Here is a 21,014-nt window from a genome sequence, read left to right on the forward strand (position 1 = left end):
GGGGCTCAAACCCACCAATCGTGAGCTCATGACCTGAGACCAAGTCGGATGCTCAACCAACTGAGCCACCCGGGCGCCCCCCCCCCAAATTTTTAATTGAAGAAACGTAGGACACTATTTCATTTACCCCATCCATCTTTTGTTATTGTTTCATGTGTTTTAATTCTTATTTTTTAAATCCTGTAAGTTTTTATTATTATTGCTATTATTGTTTTCCAATAGCCAAAATTCATTTAGATATACTAATATATTTACCATTTCTGTAGTCTTTCATTCATTCCAAAGATATATGCTTCAATATGAAATCATTTTCATTCTACCCCAAAAGCTCCTTCAGTGTTTCACTTCATGCAGTTCTGCTGGTAATGCATTCTGTCAGTATTATTCGCCTGCAAATGTTTTGGTTTGTCTTTATTTTTGAAAGATATTTTCACTGGGTAGAGGCTTTGAGCTTGTCAGTTTTTTTTTTCTTTCATGATTCGAAGATGTTCCATTTTCTTCTGGCCCCTACCATTCTTACTGTCGCCTCTTTAAAGATGATAAGAACTTTTGCTATCTTTTTGAATATTTTTTCTTTTTTTTCTTTTTTGCAGTTTAATTGTGATGGGCTTCTGGGTGGTTTTCTAACTGTATTTTTCTTGTTTGAGGTTTACAGAATTTCTCAAATCTGTGGCTCAATGAGTCTTGCACCCGTTTGGGAAGATTCTCATTAACTTTCCAGATACTGCTTCTTTGTCTCCTCCCCTTTGGAGACACCAGTCCACATATGCTAGATGCTTTCTCTATATTACATATGTATCTAACTATCTTTATCTCTTAAGTATTTTCCATACTTATATCTCATCATATTTAGCAAGAATATTTCTTCCATTTTACTCACCCTCTGTTCAGTTGTATCCACTCTGCTGTCAGACTTACCTATGGAGTTTCTAATTTCAATTAATTCATTTCAGATTTAGAATTTTTATCTGGTTATTTTTCATAGATTCCATATCTCTTGCAAAAGCCTCCATTCTGCCTTTTTTGGACTACCTTGCATTATTTTAAGGTCCATGTGTGGTAACTGTAATGTCTGGACATATGTGGGGGTATGTTTTTATTATCTGTTTTTCTGTTCATCCTTTTAACAGGCACATCTAGTAATTTCTGCTTGACTACTGAACATTTCGTATGAAAATTCTCAGTTAGAGGCTTCAGATGGTGGGATCCTTCTCCAGAAAGGACTTTCTTTGCCTTCTGGCATGTACTTGGAGTGGGGGCAGATCACTATAATGTACTCAGAGTTTGAGCCCATTGGAAGTCAGGTTTCAGCTTTGTAAGACCTGGTCTATTTCCAATCCGCCTTTATTTCTATGGCACAGCCCTTGAGAGATCCCACTATAAAGCCCAAATCCTGTTGGTTTTTACAACTTACACTGCTTATAAATCAGAAACTGCTTAAAAGAGAACATCAGTGCAGAAAGCTGGGCTTGCCTCTCTGTACTGTCCTATTTCTGGACTCTTGGTCTCTTATGGCCTAGGTGTCTTGGTGAGCCTGAATTCCTATTTTTGTCTCCTTAGCCACCTGAAAGCATCACAATTTCCGTTAAGCTTTTCTGCTTCTTACCCACCACTTTCTGTTCAGCTCAACTTCTTGTGTTATTTGCAAACTTGCAAATATGCCAGGGGCAAAAAATCATAGATATCAGGCATTGGGCACATCTCAGTGAGTTTTCTTTATCTCCAAGATCTTGACATCTTAAATCTTGGCTCTCTTGGTACTCTCTGCTGCCTTAAAGGAGATTATTCAAATATGGCTTTTCTTTTTATTCTTGGGAGGAAGACTGACCTGTTGTAAGCTAGCTCACGATAGCTGGAAGTGGAAGTAACCCACAGACGTGTATGTGTGTGCACATGTGTGTGCGTGTGTGCATATCTGTGTGCGTGGTGTCAGCGTAAGTGAAGTCTTTATTGATGAGGTCGTGACTGAGTTGACCAACAAAACTTGTAACCGTTATTTCCCCTGATAATTGGTCAGAATGGAGAAGTTTTTATCTGAAATCACAACTGTCATTAAGCTGTGGCCTGTTCTCTCTCTTCCAGGATTTTGTGTCGTGTATCGAGAACTACAGAAGAAGAGGACAGGAACTATATGCATCTTTATACAAAGATCATGTCCAGGTAAGAAGCAGAACAGCTCTTTTCTCTGCACAGAAGCCAGGAATCTACCCTGGACCTGGAGCAAAGAATCAGGAAGGCCTTTGGTTTAAGTTCCAGTTGGCTAAGTCAATAATTGGCCAGCAACGAGTCAGACCTACTTGTGTAACCTGTGCGGTGAATGTGGACCCACGCTGTCAGCAGCTGAGGAAATAGCATGTTTATCGTCTCATCTACCCATTCATTCACTAGTAAATAGGTGTCGACCCCGAGTGCCTCAGACCTGTACAGGTGCAACTGTACACAGAGCAGACATGGCCTCACTCTCTGGTAACTTCGCTCTACTTCTCTGGAGGGATAGATATGAAATAACTACACAAATAAATCGATCATTATTACTCGTGTTGAGCAAGAGACACGGAAAATACAGGTACAATGAGAGATTATGATGTGGGGAGAATTTAACTTGGGCCGATCAGATGCCCCCTCCAAGAAAGTGACCATTAAGTTAAGATCTGGAGGAGGAGGATGGACGGAAGTATTCTGAGGATGTGTTTTTGGCTAAGGGAAGGCATGTGGGAAGTTCCTGATCAGGAAAGAACTGGATGCCGCCAGTTAACTGGAAGAAGAAGCGACTGGGTGACCTGAACCGGAGATGAACAAGGGTGAAGACGAGGCAGGGCCACAACACACAGGGCTTGCTGCCTCCTTAGGGATTTTGCATTTTACCCTAAGTTCAATGGGTCGCCACCATGAGGGCAGATGTAGATACTTACAACCCCTCTCTAGGTGTGATTTCTGGACAGTCAAGGTAAAGAGCACTGACTGTCATGCCAGTGAGATCTCTAGTTGAGTCTCAGGTCTGCCTCGTCCCAGGCCTGCAGTCTGAGTCTCAGGGTCCCCCTTTCAAAGAAGGGATAATATTTCCTAACTATAAAAATTAAAGAGAAAACATAGAGCACCGAGAAGTGACTGGCAGGGAATACATGTCCATTGTGCGGTTATGGAATGGCTAAGGGGTTCATCTTTAGTCTGTGTTGTTGTTAACAAACATTTTATTTTTTTATTTTTATTTTTTGTTAACAAATGTTTTAAAAAATTGTTGCTAATAATAGAGCACAATATATACATAGTATTAAAACCCCACTAAAAATAATATTTGCTTTATGATTTCTCTGTTCCAAAATCTATGCTAAGTACAGGAAAGGCAGAGATTATAATGTCACTGCTGTGCCTTGAAGGTTCTTAAAACCCAGTAGAAGGACCAAGAGTAAGGAAATAACCACAAGCAGGGTGATGAGGCCAATTCTAGGATATTCTACTATAAAGAGTAGAGTAATAGGGTGTAAGGAGTCATGAAGCATGGCTGGGATGGGGTGAGGGGCCAAGGAAGGCCTGCCCAAATGTCAGGGGAACAAAATCGGCTCTGATCAACTTCGGCCAAGTAACCTGGTCTAATTCCCTCCAAATAAGCTCACTTGGGAGCCCACACACGCCCCCGGAAATAAGGATTCATGAGCTGTGCAGCCTGCACCCCAGAAACGCACAGGTTAGCAACATAGCCTCCCCAGCTATCCTGTGAGTAAGGACAGGGGCAGTTTATCAGACTTGACAGGAGTGAAAGAGGGGTTTGGGGTCTACAGGACATGTGGCTATCAAAGCTATCAGGAGACATTCCTGTTTCTCTGGTCGCACAAGCTGGTCTGAAGCAGACTCTCAGTGTGGAGAAGAACCTCCTCATGGGCACCTACATTGTTGACTGCACTGCACAGCTGGAGGCGTGCCCTGCTGGCTTAGCCGCTTGGTATCTGAGCCCCTCGGACAGGCCCTTGCACATCAATGCCCCACCACTTGTATTCACTGACTTCTTTCAGCATTAGCAATATAGCTAATAAATTCAATTGCTCTTGGGGGAAAATACGATGAATTGTTTAAAATTACATCCTTTGTTTATGGGCATCCTCGCCACACTTGTTTCATTCCAAGATAGAGGGTGTTGTTTGTCTAAACATCCAAATCAGCACCCAGTCGAGAATGTGAGAATCTCTCTTCCTACGGTTGGAAGAGCCTGGGAGATTTGCTGATGACTGGAAGAGATGTGCTGTGTGGTACTTTGTGAGTTTCTGCTGGAATGTGTGAGACTGAAAGTTCGTGGGGGAAGGACAGAACCTCGGCAGAGGCTCTGAGCCCACGAGGAAAGTCCCCAGCCTTCTAGAACATTTGGCCTTGTTCATTTTCAGCAGCGGGCTTCAATGGGGTTCAGAGAATGCTTCAGAAAGTTGTGTAGAGTTTTACTGTTTGAGGTATTTTTGAGAAAATCAGCATTTGAGGCTAATCCATAAGGATACTTTCCAAGTGTTTAAATATTTAAGACAGATTGTTTCAACCTTTAAAGGAATGCAGAGGTAATCACCATCTGCCAGAGATAATGGGGCCTAGAGCATCCACCCTGCTTTTTTAAGGGGCAATACATTTTCTGAGGGCAGCCCCCACTCTACTTCCAGAAAAGCCAGGTCCAAATTCTGTGAAGAGATCAGGCTAGTGAAACCCACCAAGTTCTTCAAGGACAGCGTGTGCTGAGTGTACTCAATGAAGCCCTCCCAGAAGGGTGGTCGTAGTGAGATTCAGGGATCCCGGCCCACAGGGCTCTCCGTAATACGTGGTGTAAGACTTCCCTAACTTGGCCTGTTGCCCACAACCGAGAGGTCTCTACAGATGGCAGGAGCCCGCAACATGACCAGGTAACATTACCCAATGCCCTGGAAGTTCATCCAAGCACCATCATATCCCATCATTATGTTACCAATAAATCAGGCAATTTGATATATCCAATCTCCCAAATTTCTTGTTGCTCCAGAAGTACTGGCAAAAACAGTTTTCTCGACTCTGGCCCTGCCAGGATTCCCACTTGCCTTTTCCAAATTCTGTTTGTTCTCTTTTCTGTGGTCCAGCTGCTCTGGTTCTATGCCCAGACCATCCTGTTCTTATGGCGGTTCCTTACCATAATTGACAGAAATGCCTCATTCTGTCTGTGCTGTTTTTAAAACATTTCAGGCTTTACTGGTTAAAGCTCTTGCAAGATGCCTGCCATCCTAGAAGTGGCCTTTCTTTTATGTGAGAAGCAGTGTTCTGTCGCACACTTTTGGGTTCTCTAAGGGCCAACAGTTTGTTGCCATTTCTTGCTGAGTTTCTGTATATTAAGTTTTTTGTCACAGCTCTTTCAAATGCAAATATCAGAAGCTCAGCTCAAACTGGCTCAGGCAGCAAATGAAGTTTTGTGGTACTAAAAAATCTGGGGAAGCAGGCTTCAAGAAGAGCTGGATCCAGGTGTTTAAGCTCTGTTCTAAGCAACCTGTTTCTTCTCTCTCCCTTTCTCTTCTCTCTCCCTCTCAGGCTGTACATCCTAGAACTAGGCAACGTTCATGTAAAGGCTGGGGACCCATTTTCTAGCTTGCACAAAGGCAGTGTCTTCTTGCTGAGCTACATGCCTGTGGACTGTCTCTGCCTCAGGGGCACTCTGATGCGCCTAAAGGCACCCTGACGTGGGGCAGGTGACCCCAACTGTGTACCCATGCATCTGCCTCTCTGCACTGTCTGCTCCGTATAGGTTCAGAGAGCACCATCTCCAATCCTGGGGAATCATGTGCACTAGCCCATCCTGTAATCGTCCTCCACCACTTGGATGACATTCAGAACTGAAGCCAGGGCTGGGATCAGCCCCTCCAAAGCATGGGGGACCAAAAGCAGGGAAGAGTTGGTTGCCCAGAGGAAAAGCTCATTAATGCTACTGAAAAGTTTCCATTCAGCCCCAAGTCATAGCTACCTCTAACGTACCAGAAATCCTGCCTCTAAGTCTCTGAGCATTTGGCCCAATCGAGCTTGAAGCCGAAAGGGGACCTTACCTTCTGCAGAAACACAGGCATTAGAGAGCACCTTGAAGGTGGCATGCCTGGGTGGCTCAGTCGGTAATGTGTCCCACGTTGGCTCAAGTCATGATCTCACGGTTCGTGAATTCAAGCCCCTCATCAGGCTCTCTGCTGTCAGTGTGAAGCCTACTTCCATCCTGTATGCCCCCCTCTGTCTGTCCCCTTCTCAAATAAACATTGAAAAAAAAAAGCAGAGCACCTTGCAGGTATGGGAACTCAGGGCTTTTGCCGTTTGATCATCCTGTGTCCTCTCTCCTGGGACCACTTGTGGCTTTCTGTCACGGATTAAACAATCACTCATCTCTGAGGGATCTCACTACTGACACATGCCTGTCTGGCTGCAGGTATTTGAGACAACTTATTTGCTCTGTGATGAAGACACAGGCAGCCGTGAACCCCCAGGTTCATAGGTAGATCCTTGGGGTGAAGAAGATACTGTTTAAAGACTAATTTTAAATCCAAGGTGAACAACCCAATAGTTTGGGATTACTCATCCTCTATGAAGCTTAATATGTTATTCAAAACCCAGTGACAATCTCCAGGGAGCTGAAATATTTTCCCTAAACGTGTATTCATTTCATATAGCCTCATCCCTGTAAAAGGCTTTGGACAGGACAGACATTATTTTTCTGGAGTTCCTTATTAACCAGTCGGAGTATTATATAAAATGCTGTTTGGGATATAAATGTGAGAACTGTGGAGAAACAAAATAATCTCGCTTTGAAATAGGATTTGCTTTATTCACAATAACAATACTGTTTACACTGAGAAAGTCACCGCATAAAGACTCTTGAAAATATTGTCTCATTTAATCCTTACATAAACCCATGGCTTTATTATTATTGTAATATCATTAACTGCATTTGATGAAACCCCTTTCCATGAGACGACTAGAGAATAGCAGAAACATGATGATAACCCTGGTTCGTCTGACCCCAAAGACCATGGAACGAGCGCTGTATTGTCTGTTATATTCAGCTCCATCACCTGGTGGTCCTTGGAGAAACCACGTCTCCTCTCCCAGACTTGATTTCTTTATGAGGATAGTAGAAATCATTTAAAAGTTTCAAGCTTCACGCATGGTGCCGCGGGGTAGAGGAACGGAGATACAGCAGGTGAGGGGCTCGGCTCTGATGCATGATAGTGATTTCTTTTCTCTTGACGTTAAGTTGATGAGATTTGTGCTTCTCAACATTAACACACCTTTCAATTTTCTGAAAACTTAAAATCAAAAGATAGGGCAAATAACCATCAAATATTTGAATAACTGCAAAAGTTCACCCCAAAGACAAAGCAGATTCCGCTGTCAAAGCTGACAGGTGTCAAGTTTCCTTTGACAGGTGATGAGACAACTTCAATGTGGCATACAAAAGCAGTTTGGGGGGGGGGGTCAGTCAAGTGCCACATATGCAAACTATAAAGATGTCATCAGTAAGGGATTATCGTCATTAATAGCAAAGGTTTTAGTTTCCACATACATTCTAGAATTCTTCAACATTCTAGACTCCTAGGATATTAGGATTTGAAAGACCCTTAGATGATATCTAGGCCAAAGTTCTCATTTGACAGTTGGAGAATCTGAGGTCCAGAGACAGAGATGACTTTCTCAGATCTACCAATTGTTGGCAGGTCTGTGATTCCGCCCCCCCCCCCCCACACACATACACACACCTCCAGTCCAGACACTGGAAGGAGTATCTTCAGCATCATTTTTGAAGGGCAGGGGTTGTGCTGAGATTCTGTGTTCCATTTATAAAGTCCATTCTGTCCAACCTATTCTGATGAATAGTGTCAGGACCTTCAGGTCCTATTGTGCTCTGCACAACACCCAGCAGTCACATGGTTCTGAAGGCCAGCGAGCAGATAGATGGTTTTCTCCTCCCCCAACCTGGATTGAATGGTCTCAGAGCTGAAAAACCGCTATCTTCTCCTGGCCTGCTCCTGGCTCCAGGATGTATACTCCACACCCTGAGGGTGCTCAGGGCTGCCTGTAGGGTTTAATTTTTCTCAACCAATTAAGAGGGCTTGGTCTGTTCATCCCCAGAGGTTCGGGGCCAAGTCCATGAGGAAATGTGTCTAAGGGTGACCCTGTACTTCTGCTTCCCAGAGACGGAGATGTAACAACATCAAGGCGGCCAATGCCTGGGCCAAGATTCAGGAGCAGCTTTTTGGGGAGCTGGGCTTGTGGGGCCAAACGACAGAAGCCACACTTTGCTCCAGGTGGGAACTGGACTGGAGAGAGGGACCAGCTCGCATGAGGAAACGTGTGAAACGCTTGTCTCCGCTGGAAGCCCTGAGTCCAGAAAGGCTCAAGGTAAGAGTTAGATGCAGTGAAACAAGGATGCTTCCAGGCAGGAAACGTGTAGGGAAGTGTCTTCTGAGCTATTCCTTCTCATGCTGTTTTCACCAGGAGTGCTTTGGGAATGCTTTGGCATGGGCAGGTAGGAGAGATCATGTGCAGTTAAGTGTAAGAGTGCTATAATTTATTCTTGATGCCATTTAAAAGAAGAAAAGAATAAACCCTCAGTTTGTTCTCAGTTTTTAAGAATATCTTATGCTTTGGTTGATGGGGGGTGGGAGGGAGGGGAGGGCAGGTGATGGGTATTGAGGAGGGCACCTTTTGGGATGAGCACTGGGTGTTGTATGGAAACCAATTTGACAATAAATTTCATATTAAAAAAAGAATAATGAAATGAAATGAAATGAAATAAAATAGAATATAAAAAAAAAGAAGAAAAGAATCACTAAACCTCCCAGGTATATAGAAAGGCTGCTGTAACTACAGCCTGAATAAATAAGAAAATGAGTGAGTGAATAGCTGAGTGGTTCATATCTACACCACTGACCCAGTACCACGCTGACATCCACAAAAGTCCAGTGGAATAATCTGGGCATCAGTGTTTGGAAGGAGCTAAGTCATGACCATCGTCTGCATAAGTTATCTGTAATGGAGCAGTCGTAACCAGCCCTGCTATGGTCATTATTGCATAATCGAATCTCATAGCAAGTTTTACAGTGGAAATATCTTGAACTCAGCCATTTCTGCAAGCATGAACCTGTGACCCAGGGAGTCCAAACAACATTGGAGCCATTGGTTTCCCAAGCAACAGGATCTAGGTGGTCCCTGGGAGTTTGCTTTGATGAAGCGTGAATTCTGTGTCATCAGACTGACAGTTCTGCCTTTTAAAGAACGGGGAACCAGTTGGATTAGGAGTGAATATGGAAAAATCTGTTAATAGTTCTCTCATGTCTTCATTGAAGGATTCCGATTTAAGATATTCTAGAAGGCAGCCTTCCAAACAGTGGAATGCAAGACATTTCCTTCTGCATTCCTCCTGAGATACAACGTCGGGTTTATTCTGTAGTCTGTAACCTCAGGATCTTTTATCCACTTTAAATCCTTCCTAAAACTTAACGAAAAAAATTATATTTCATTCATTCAGTAGACACTTGAATTTTTTTAAATTTAAATTCAAGTTAGTTAATATACAGTGTAGTCTTGGCTTCAGGAGTGGAACCCAGTGATTCCTCTCTTACGTACAGACACTTGAATTTTTAATGTATTATCAGTGAACATCTGGTTTTATATAGTATTTTCCCCCCAATACATTTCTTAGGAAGTGGAGGCAGGAAAAATAAGTATCCTGTCCACTGTGCTAGTGACAAAGCCAAAGGCTGGCTGTGAAACCTGGTCTCTGGCCTCTCAGGCTGCCTAGCCCCAGATCCTGTGCCTGGTCACCTCTCCAGGGTGGCCCACATCACAGACATCTGAGATGCTATTTGATCCCATTTTGGCATCATCTTTGGTAATTACTGTAAATCCTACTTAATGGAAGATTGTGGGTTTTTTCCCCTTTGACTCAGGAACATTAATAATTATGTTTTATTGTGGTCCTTTAGGATTTAGCATTCCTCCCTTCTTGCATCTAAGACTTGTGACTATATGAGTAATTTGAGGGGGTCACATGCATATGTGTGTGTGAACCTGTGTAATGGGGTGAGGGGCACCATAGTAGTATTCAGGATTTAATTTCTCTATTCTCTTGTTTTGTTTCAGGAAAATCAAGACAGAAACAGCAACGTGTCTCAAACAAATGTTGAAAGCCAAGGTACTCCATTTATCATTTTACCTGTTTTTCATTAATCATCAAACCAATTCTTGGTTTTTTTTAATATGAAATTAATACTTTGGAGGAAGAAAATGCTTATGTCTGAAGTAGGCGATGCTAAGACTCATGGCATTACTGTGCTCTCCAGGATGAGGAGGAAAGTATTCCAGACCTTGACACTCTGGTAGGGGAAGAATTTTGTATTATAGTTATAACAATAAAATTTTTTTCAGGGGAACTATCTTGTCAATTTGCCATGTCAGGGAAACCTCAAAAGCGGCCCTAAATAATACTAATACATGTGCGGTATGTGACCCAAAACACATAGGAGGAAAATAAGAAAATACTTCAAAGTAAAAATGGGTAAAAGAGGTATTTAAAATTTTTTTAAACTGAATCCTCTGATTGTAAAACCAGCTGCAATAGTCACTATTATTTCCCAAGCTAAAAAATATATATATACTTCGAATCGTTTTTGATGTTTATCCTGACTCGTCAATTGTATAATCCTCATGGAGGGATTTGGCTGAATTGCTTTGCTGAAAATCCAGGGTTTATTTTCAGAGCCCGTTTGGCATGAACACACTGAAACACACACACACGAATACACACGCAGATACACACCGACATACACACTCTATTTCAGATTTTGTGTTTCTACCAGACCCTGCCTTTTGCTTCAAACACTCCCTGTCTGTGAGTTTCATTGTCTCCTCAGCTGCAGCGTGTGTCCTGTCCTTAATTAAATGACAGCTTCCTACCACTGATCAAACTTGTCTCACTCAGTGCCTTAGTGACCGGATTTTGCATTGAGCTTGCTATCTTGCCAGTCTACAATAACAAAGCCTGGAAGTGAAGATGCTGGGCCTTGATCCCAGGTTGATTTGGGGGTCCCACTGTGGCACAGGACTTGGGACAGTCTTGTAATGCCCATTTGCTTCTCTCCTCTTTAACTCAAGCCCCACAGCTCCAGGATCACAATCATAGTCTACCTGTGTTCCCTTTCAGAGGGAGTATCTGCAGAGATTGTGGTGGTGGGAAGCGTGCGCTGATGTTGACTATGGCCATGGGCTGTGGCGTCCCATTGTCCTGAAATGCAGATTCTTGCCCCCAGTAAGGGGTTCAGCCAGAGAAGAAGAAGAAAGGGCTTCTGGTTCTCCCCTATGCTTTCCTGGGTGCCTGTATCTATACAGCATTCTCCCTGCTTGGGGAAAAGCCTATGTGGCTATTGTGAGCAGCAGACACTTTCATTCTTCTAGTTGGGAGACTCCCAGGTGCAGAGGAGCTCAAAGAGGTGAGCAGCTTAGCACACACACACACACACACACACACACACACACACAAATGGCTAGGAGCCCCACAACTTTGCAGTCATGTGCCGTGTGCCTGTTCTAGGCAGGTGGGCATCTGGGACAGGGTGGGGGAACAGGATCCAGAAATTATGTAAGTATGTGCTCAGCTGGCACCCAAATATCTGTGCCCAGCAGTACGTGCTTAGGAAATAAGTCAAGGTGTGCACACACATGATCGCAGCACAGCACATTCACAGTAGAAATAGAAACCAGTTGTATCTCCAAAAAACTGGAGATGGATTAGGTGATGATGAAAGAGTCACACAATAGAATATTACACAGCCATTTTAGTTGATTTCAAAGAACTTTCAGTGGAATAAGAAAGTGCTCATGAGGTAATCAAGTAAAAATAATACTGGGAAAGAAAGTTGTAAATGCAGCGTAATTCCTATCACGTCAAAAAATTATGTGTTTGTGCATAGACATATGCGTACAGAAAAGGTGTTAGAAGTAAAGAACCGAAATTGTGAACAGTGAGAACAAACGTGGTTCAGATTCTGCCTCTAGTTCTTTGTAGCCATATGATCTTGAGCAAAGTAATCAGCCCCTTTCACTTTCCCCTGATTGTAAAGGGAGAAGGAAATAGAATCTACAACCCACTTGGAGTAGATGAAAAAACTGTCATCAAAAGCATCCAGCACAGAAGAAGTGCTTACTACATCTGAGCTGTTATTATTAGCACTATTTCTGGGTGCCTGAGTGATACTTGTTTTACTTCTCAAGTTTTTAAAATTTATTCTCACAATGTCATGGATTTTCCAAGATCACAGTGCATCCATGATTAGAAAAAAAAACTCACTCTTTTCAAAGAGTGAATGAAGTGAAATTCAGAGAAAGCAGATTCTGGATGACCCTCAAGGGAACTGCCCTGCTGATTAATGAGGGTGAATTTTGAAGTGTTGCCCTGTGGTCACTCTGGAGCTACAGAGCAGCCAGCCCTGGGCACACCTTCCAGAGTGAATCAGCCTAACGGTGTGTTGACCACACCACAGGGTCAGAGGGGTGGTGTTCACTTTCAGAAACAGTGGGGCACATGCTGAGGTCCCACCACTCACTTGTGCCTTGAAACCTTGGAGTTTCTCTTGGTGACTCAGGCCCAAGCTGTGCACCATCCCTCGTGAGGCCAGGTGGCTTGCGTCAAAAAACGTGTGACCTGGGGCACCTGGGTGGCTCAGTCGGTTAAGCGTCTGACTTTGGCTCAGGTCATGATCTCACGGTTCGTGGGTTCGAGCCCCACATCAGGCTCTGTGCTGATATCCCAGAGCCTGGGGCTTGCTTTGGATTCTGTCTCCCTCTGTCTCTGCCCCTTCCCTGCTCACACTCTGTCTCTCTCTGTCTCTCAACAATAAATAAATGTTTAAAAAAAAAACCACACATGTGTCCCTTTATGCTGCTGCAGATGAGCTGACATCAGAGGAAGCTGAGATCAAGACAGATGAGGTAGCGGTGGACTGCACTCAGCTTACCTTCTTCCCTGCCCTACACGAAAGTCTGCACTCTGAAGATTTCTTGGAACTGTGCCGGGAAAGACAAGTTATTTTACAAGAGCTTCTTGATCATGAAAAGGTAATATAGCCCATCACAATTATTCTTCCAAGATTATCAAACATGAGAGATCAAGCTTTCTTCATTCATGCAGGAGTTGATAGCTCTCTTCACTGTAAAACAAAACAAAGCAAAACAGAACAAAACAAAACAAAAAACAAAACACAATGAGCAAAAAGACCAGGCACGCTCCTAAATTTGTGGGACCAGAACAAGGGTACAAATAGAAACTGACACACCTTGCATCAAGAGTTTAAAAGATATAAATTCAGCTAATACGCTGTTATGAAATACGCTGTAATAACTTCCAACAATGACCTTTGTAATACCTGGAAGATCAGTTTCAGATTTGGAATTCTCGATCTGGTTGTTCGGCACCTTGGCTCCCTGCCTGCAGTCTGGCCACCTTGAGGGATCCATCCCACATTGAGTGTGGAAGTGTTGCGACACTCAGCCCCTAGGTCCAAGCTGGGTCTAGATTGCTCATCCTGCAGCCAGCCTCCCCTGGGCTACCACTCAGGCCCAGGGATGAGCATACTTGTATCCCCATCATTCTTTAGCAGGGTGAACATGGAGACGATAAGCACATGGGCCAGGGGCCAGGCTAGACAGTTAGCAGAGGAGTCCACAGTCTGGGATGCCGGGAAAGGGCTTGGGGGACCCATGGCATGGCCCCTTGGTATGACTGGACAAGGACCAGAGGGATCCCTGAAGTATGGACCCAGTGGAGGGCCCTTTTTAAATTTTTTTAATGTTTATTTATTTTTGAGAGCGAGACAGAGACAGACACAGAGACAGAGAGACAGAGCACAAGTGGGGGAGGGGCAGAGAGAGAGGGAGACACAGAATCCGAAGCAGGCTCCAGGCTCTGAGCTGTCAGCACAGAGCCTGACATGGGCCTTGAACCCACAGACCATGAGATCATGACCTGAGCCAAAGTTGGACAGTTAGCCGACGGCCACCCAGGTGCTCCCTGGAGGACCCTTCTTAACTAGGTCTAAGAAAGGTATGGAAAATGAAGCTTATGCCTTAGAGTAAAACAGACCTGAGCTCAAATTCCAACTTGGCAGCATACTAAAGTGCATGTTACCTCACCTCTGTGAGCCTCAGTTTTCCTTATCTTTAATATGGAATGTAGAGCAATCATTTCACAAAATCCTTGTAAGGTTTAAATGGGATAATGGAAGCAAAGAGACTAGCTCAGAGCTGGACACATGTAGGGTGGCCTGTTAGAGACAAACTCTCTTCTGTCTCCAGAGGTTGGGTGTGTCAAGGGTCTCCAAGTCTTACCCATCAACACTTCCATTCAGAATGTAAGTGAAGGAGATGTGCCAACAGAACAGAGGAGCAGTCAGGGTGTGGTCCAGGGTGTAGTTTAACCAACATAGTCGTATAACAACATCATCCTTCTTATACTTGCTTAACCCAAGTCTTCCAGGTGTGGAGCACATTTGCAGTCCTTATCACACCTCTTGCCACCATGACTTTGCTCATGCTGGTTCATCCACCTGCATTGCCCCGCCCACTGGACTCCTGGCTGCTGACTCTCTGAAGTTGATCTTGACCGCTCCCCACTCTGGGAACTGGAGTACTTGCAGCCTCCATTTCCCCCTGCATCACCTCCTACCCTTGCTCCTGGCACACAGACTACCCTTCCCCACCTCACTTATCTGCCTCTCTCACTGCACTGATCCTCTTTAACAGAGGGACTGCTGGGCACTGAACCTCAGGCATACCTGGAGTAGACATTCAGTAAACGCTGATGAATGAAGATTTGTTAAATTCATGTTCATTTTATTTTGACTGTGGAAGTAATGTATGTGTCTACGTCGTGAAATTTTAAAAAGGTGGAAATCAAAACATATATACATAACATGTACCTCGACACATATACATTTATATACGTGTGTGTACGTGTTCATAACATCCCAGCTGCTGAGGATAACAGCTGATAACAGTTCGGATGTATCACTCTAGTATTGTGTTCATTTGAGAAATGGATATTTGAGAAATGTGTTGTCAGTTGAAAAACAGCTAGGAGATTAATGCTTTCTATCAAAACTTTTCTTTGCCTTATGCCCTCAGAAGATTGTATAAAGAGGTGATTCTCAACAGGGGGAAGCTTTACCCCCAGGGGGATATTTACCAATATCTGGAGACATCTTCAGTTTCATGATTTGGTAGGGAAGGAGTGCTATTGGTTTCTGGTAGGCAGAGGCCACGGTTGTCGCTAACAATCCTACAATTGCTCAGGACAGTCCCACCTTCCACTAGAAAATAATTATTCAGTCCAGAACGTCTATAGTGTCAGAGTGGGAAACCCTGAAGTGAAGGATGTATATTAAGCAGATGTCGTGTTCCAACCATCCCCTCCTATTTTCTTCATAGGATAAAGAAAATACTGGATCATATGCCTCCATTTGGTTATTTTCCTTGTTTTGCTAACAACAGATCAACAACAAAGCTTTGCTTTTGCTTGGTACATTGATTTTCTGTTGCCGCCATAACAAACTACCACAAACTTAGTGACTTAAAGCAACACATGTTTATTATCTCAAAAGTCCCAGCACAACACGGCTCCAATGGCTCTCTAAATGTTTAGAGTCTCACAGAGCTGAAAGCAAGGTGTTGACCAGGCTGCGTTTCTTTTGAGAGGTTCTGGAAATGAATCCATGTTCAAGTTCATCTGGGTGTTGGCAGAACTTGGTCCAATGTTTCTGTAGGACTGAGGTCCCTGTTTCTTTGCTGCCTGGCAGATAGGGGTCATTCTCAGCTTCTAGAGGCCACCCACATCCCTTGCCTTGTGGCCCCCTCCTCCATCTTCAAAACTGGCTACTGCAGGTCCAGTCCTCTCCCTCTTTGGACCTTGCTGGCCCCTTTCTGCCTCATCTACGCCTACCTCCCTCTCCCTTCACATCTCTCCCACTGGCCAACTCTTCTGTCGTCCTCTTCTGCCACCAAGGGGAGAACACTGGACCCATCAGATCATCTGGGATAATCTCTGTAGTTTAAAGTCTGCTGATTTGTACCTTAATTTCATCTGCAGGTTTTTTTCAAGCAGCACCTAAATTAGCATCTGATGGGAGCATCGGGGACAAGGTTCTTGGGGGACAGCTGTGGAAAACTGCCTGCCAGTTAGTATCACTCAGGGTCCATAGCCTACCTACTCTGTGTCCTCACCTACCAAGGGGAGCCTCTGCAGGTGGCCTGGCTCCCATATACCTCCTAAGCCCAACCTGATGGTTCTAGCCCTAACTGGGCTGCACCGAGGGCAAGTTCTGAAGTTTATCATCATAGCCAAGAGCTAGTCTTAGCCTCAGTCTATGCAGCAGGTGGATGACGTTGGTAACTGTTTTGGTCTCTGAGAGTTTTGTTTTTGCAGGTTGTCCTATCCAGTGGCATTTCCCTCAGGGGTCCTGTTGGAGGTGGTGGTGGTGGGAGGGGAAGCCTGAGGCCCACAGGTAATTGACTTTGCTAGCTCCTGAGAGGCAAGACAAGACCAGGAAGAGACAGTTCTCCCACCCTCCCCTGTCTTGTACTTAAACTTCAGTCTTTCTTGGTCTCCGTGTCACACAGCAGGAAACTGTCAGAAGCGCCACACGTGGCTTGTTGTGGTAGCAGGGATCTCCAGGCTGTGTAGACAGGAGCATGCCGAACTCAGCAGGTGCTGAGAATAGGAGCAGTCCCTTTTCCACTTAGCACTTCGTATCCCCTGGCCTGCCTGGAGGGGACAGCCTGGGGGCTGGGGGCCCAGATGAATGTCAGTTCCCTGGAACCAAAGACTGAGCAGCTGCAAAGTCAAGGTTATTCCTGCCATTATCTGGACATTCGTTCTTTTCTCAAGCTGTTTTGATTCATTTCACTGGGTTATGTTGTTGCCTCTGGCTTCCTGGTAAATTATAGGAGAGGTTATTTTCCGATTCAGCCTGAGTTTCTCCAGGATCACTGGAACCAAAACACTGGACACACTTGCTCCCTGGAGAAGGAGGTGTGAGAGGAGAGCAGCCAGGGCCACGTAGGGTCAGGCTTCCCGAAGGCAGGATAGTGGGGGGCAGAGGCTACAGGCAGACTTCGTACTGACCCCCTTACTAAGCCCCGTCTCCACCACTTACAGGCCTAATGACTTTGAATAAAGTAGTGGAATCACTTCTGACCTCATCCCTAATCCCATCTTTAAATGGGATTATACTCCTTGACTCACCAGTTTGTATCAAAGATCAAAGGTGTACTGTGTGCCCCTGCCTGAAACTGTTTTCCATGCAGAGGGAGCTCTAGGTAGGTTGTATCTGCTGTTATCACTGTAGACCATTGCTCCTTTTATAATTAAGAGAGAGAGAGAGAGAGAGAGAGAGAGAGAGAGAGAGAATCTGAAGCAGGCTCCACACTCAGCATGGAGCCCAACGAGGGTTCAATCCCACAACCCTGGGATCATGACCTGAACCGAAATCAGATGCTCAACCAACTGAGTCACCCAGGTGCCCCATTCCTCTTCTTTTAATACTACCTCAGGATTTGTTCTCTCATTCCAAGAAGGAAGGAGGTGTGGGGTGCAAACCCCGGTACTTAAGTCATGACCTTGAGGAAGTGGGAAAGGGTCTGTCAGTGCCAACAACGAAGTGCTCCTATGAAAACCTGGCCCCAGATGGCCTGACTCCTGGGATGCTCCTGTGAGGCAAGGTGTGAGTGACTGGGCACAATGTGAGACTCAAGGGGTCTGAGTGGTGCTGCTGTCCTGCTGAGATGGTGGAAGATGAGGCAGAGAGTCAGAGGAGAGCCCATGAGAGACCAGGCCTACTGGGATGGGGCTCCCAGAGGACTTCTTGAATCCACCACAAAATGCAACATTTTGTGAGAAAGAGGGAAGTTGCTGGGTTTGGGGCATAGATTAGCATGTGGTGAAACAGAGTGAGTCCCTAAATTTTTTATTTATTTATTTTTTAATTAAAAATTTTTTTTTAATGTTTATTTATTTTTGAGAGAGAGAGAGACAGAGTGCAAGAGGGGAAGGGGCAGAGAGAAAGAAGGAGACACAGAATCTGAAGCAGGCTCCAGGCTCTGAGCTGTCAGCCCAGAGCCTGATGCGGGGCTTGAACCTATGGACCAGACCATGAGATCATGACCTGAGCTGAAGTCAGACACTCAACCAACTGAGCCACCAGGGCCCCTTTTAAAAAATTTTTTTAATGTTTATTTAGTTTTGAGAGACCGCGAGACAGAGCATAAGCAGGGGAGGGCAGAGAGAGAGGGAGACACAGCATCCGAAGCAGGCTCCAAGCTCTGAGCTGTCAGCACAGAGCCCAAAGCGGGGCTTGAACCCATGAACCATGAGATCATGACCTGAGCACCTGAGCCAAAGTCAGACGCTCAACCAACTGAGCCACCCAGGCCGCCCCTATTTTAATTTTATTTTTAAATTTTTCTTTTTTTTCAACTTTTTTTTTTTTTTTTTTAATTTTTGGGACAGAGAGAGACAGAGCATGAACGGGGGAGGGGCAGAGAGAGAGGGAGACACAGAATTGGAAACAGGCTCCAGGCTCCGAGCCATCAGCCCAGAGCCTGACGTGGGGCTCGAACTCACGGACCGCGAGATGGTGACCTGGCTGAAGTCGGACGCTTAACCGACTGCGCCACCCAGGCGCCCCTATTTTTAAAATTTTCTTTAGTGTTTACGTATTATTGAGAGACAGACCATGAGTGGGGGAGGGGCAGAGAGAGAGAGAGGGGAACGAGTCCTTAAATTTAAAGCAAGAGGCAGGAAGGAGCGTGAGGAAGCAGGCTGCAGAAACCCAAGAGCATCCTGGGGCAGAAGAGTAGAGTCAGGTCTACACTAGGAGCTCTCCATGGAGCAGGCCCCGGTGGGCTGTGGGGGCATGCGCCCCCCCCCCCCCGACTTGCCCCCCTCCCCTCCCACACGTCCACCAGCCAGGCCCTCACGGCCCATGCGCACCTGCTCACCACTGCCCCGTAGCCGAGGCCTCCTGGGTGGACCTGTCCTGGTGTCCCGTGTATGCCCACGGCACTCTGTTCACTCTGCTGCCAGAACCCCCTCATCTCAGGGCTCTGACGCTATTTCTGAGTCTTCCTGTGGGTTCTCGACAGGCAGGGATGCGTTTGAATTTATCCTTGTCCCTCCCTTTCCTGACATGAAGGATTTGTGCTCTGGAAAGGTCTGCTGAACTGGCGAGTGCAGCTGTGTGAAGAGGCGCCCACAGGGAGCCAGCTGGATGTACATAGCTCTCAGAGCGGGCAGACTGCCTGCAGCCATGACCTGGGTCTTCCCTCGGGACCCTCAGGGCCTGGCTGGTCGGTGGAGCCTCTCTGGGAGCAGGTGAGACATGGCTGAGCAGGGCCTGGCTTCCACTGCAAATCCACCCCTACCACCGAGGAGGCAGATGCCAACAGTCTGGGCCCAAGAGGGCAGCTTGGCACAGGGCAAGTGCTCCGACTGGACTCAGAGCCGCCTCCTGCTCTTTGTTTATTGCTATGGCTGGACGTCTGGAGCCGTTGCTCTGTGTCCTTTACACCGCACCTCATCTCGTCTCACAGGGCCTCTGAGGGTGGCTGCCTCACTTCTCTTTCCCAGGTGGCAAGAGTCGGGCCTCATGTGCCTGCCAGCTGAAATTGCTGGAATTTGATGGCAGATCCGTGTCATTCGAAATTCATGTGGTTTTCCGCTTTTTTCCAGCTCACTGTGTCGAGCAAGTTACCCTAAACTCCCCACTGCCCTCCCCTTCAGCAACCTTCCTGTACTGGGGCTCACGGATGTTGGCTCCAGGCCCTCTTGCGTTTCTTTTGTAAACTTTCTGGTTAACACTGGCCCAGGCAGGCAGGCCTCCAGGTCCCTCACCACACACAGCATCTCCGCACAGGACACAGCAGGCCAAGCACGTGGCATCCTGCCCGCCTGCTCATGCCCTAGCCTCGGGTCCAGTGTACTGCTTGTCAAGAGCGGGAACTGGACCTTGAGGAAGGACGATTTGTGGCACTGACCTTTGACCTGTGAATATGTTCCAGCAAAAATATACAAAGTTTGCCCAGAGCAGGTGCATGTGTATATTTGGAGGGGGAGGGGCAGTGGTACCCTCAGTATTTCTTCAGGCCGCTACTTTCTGCCTGTATTGAGACATTTTGTAGCAAGAGTTCTCTGTAAACTAGGTATTCCCCTGACTCGGACATCTCTGTTAGACCTTCTGGGCCTGTGTTTTTTCCAAATTTCTAAGAAAGCACACTCAACGAGAGTGTGTGGCCGATGCATCCGTGCTCAGAAAACCTGGAACACTGGCCGTCAACTAGCCATCATGTAAGCCGGACAGGCAGCCCCACGGTGAGTCCCTGCTTCCCCCTGCCCTGCCCCCTCGGAAGTGCTTTGCCAGAACAGTCCAAGGAGACTCTCTAGGTTGTGACCTCTTTCCAGGCTCCTGGGTGGCCCACCCCTGCCAGGGGCCTCCAGGGGAAGCAGGCAGGGCTGGGGCTCCAGAGTGGCAGCAGCTTAACTCCTGTCTTTTTGCGAACATTGGAGCTCTGACCACTTCCAGCGATACCTGGGACTGTGATTATTCTGTGCTCCCCTTGCGTCATTGATTAATGATTCCCAGAACCACAAACACATTTCTCTGCAACCAGCTCCATGTGACGTGAGAAGCGGTATATGTAATGCATACTAATCATGGGTCCGAGTTAACCACCGTGCCGTTAGGGACAGTCCTTTGTACCCTGCCACGTAAGCTGCTCTTAGAGGTGAGTCTCCACTTGGCAAAATGGGCTTCCGAGACCCAAACCAGAGCCAGAAGTCAAGTGGGAGTTGTGTTTGCTGTTGCTGTTCGCTTTGATTACGTGGACAACTAAAATTAATTTCAATACAGACTCCGTGTGAAATATTAGCTCGGGCTTGCTTGCAAGGAATCAGGTCAAAGGGAGTTATTTTTGGTCTGGACAGCAGAGAGCAG

The 21,014-nt window shown here is 45.9% G+C and overlaps 1 protein-coding gene across 6 annotated transcripts in view; it reads left to right on the forward strand.

The window, feature by feature from the left end:
• WDFY4 (WDFY family member 4) overlaps positions 1–21,014 on the forward strand; it is a 297,907-nt gene that overhangs the window by 179,633 nt on the left and 97,260 nt on the right. For all 6 annotated transcript variants that reach the window (XM_058696987.1, XM_058696986.1, XM_058696985.1 and 3 more), the window contains 4 exons: positions 2,083–2,160; positions 8,170–8,376; positions 10,120–10,171; positions 12,923–13,089. In XM_058696987.1, coding sequence (XP_058552970.1) covers positions 2,083–2,160; positions 8,170–8,376; positions 10,120–10,171; positions 12,923–13,089 — 504 coding nt within the window. The remainder of the gene's footprint in view (positions 1–2,082; positions 2,161–8,169; positions 8,377–10,119; positions 10,172–12,922; positions 13,090–21,014) is intronic.

The sequence above is a fragment of the Neofelis nebulosa genome, chromosome 13 (assembly GCF_028018385.1).
Source record: "Neofelis nebulosa isolate mNeoNeb1 chromosome 13, mNeoNeb1.pri, whole genome shotgun sequence".
Taxonomy (NCBI): domain Eukaryota; kingdom Metazoa; phylum Chordata; class Mammalia; order Carnivora; family Felidae; genus Neofelis; species Neofelis nebulosa.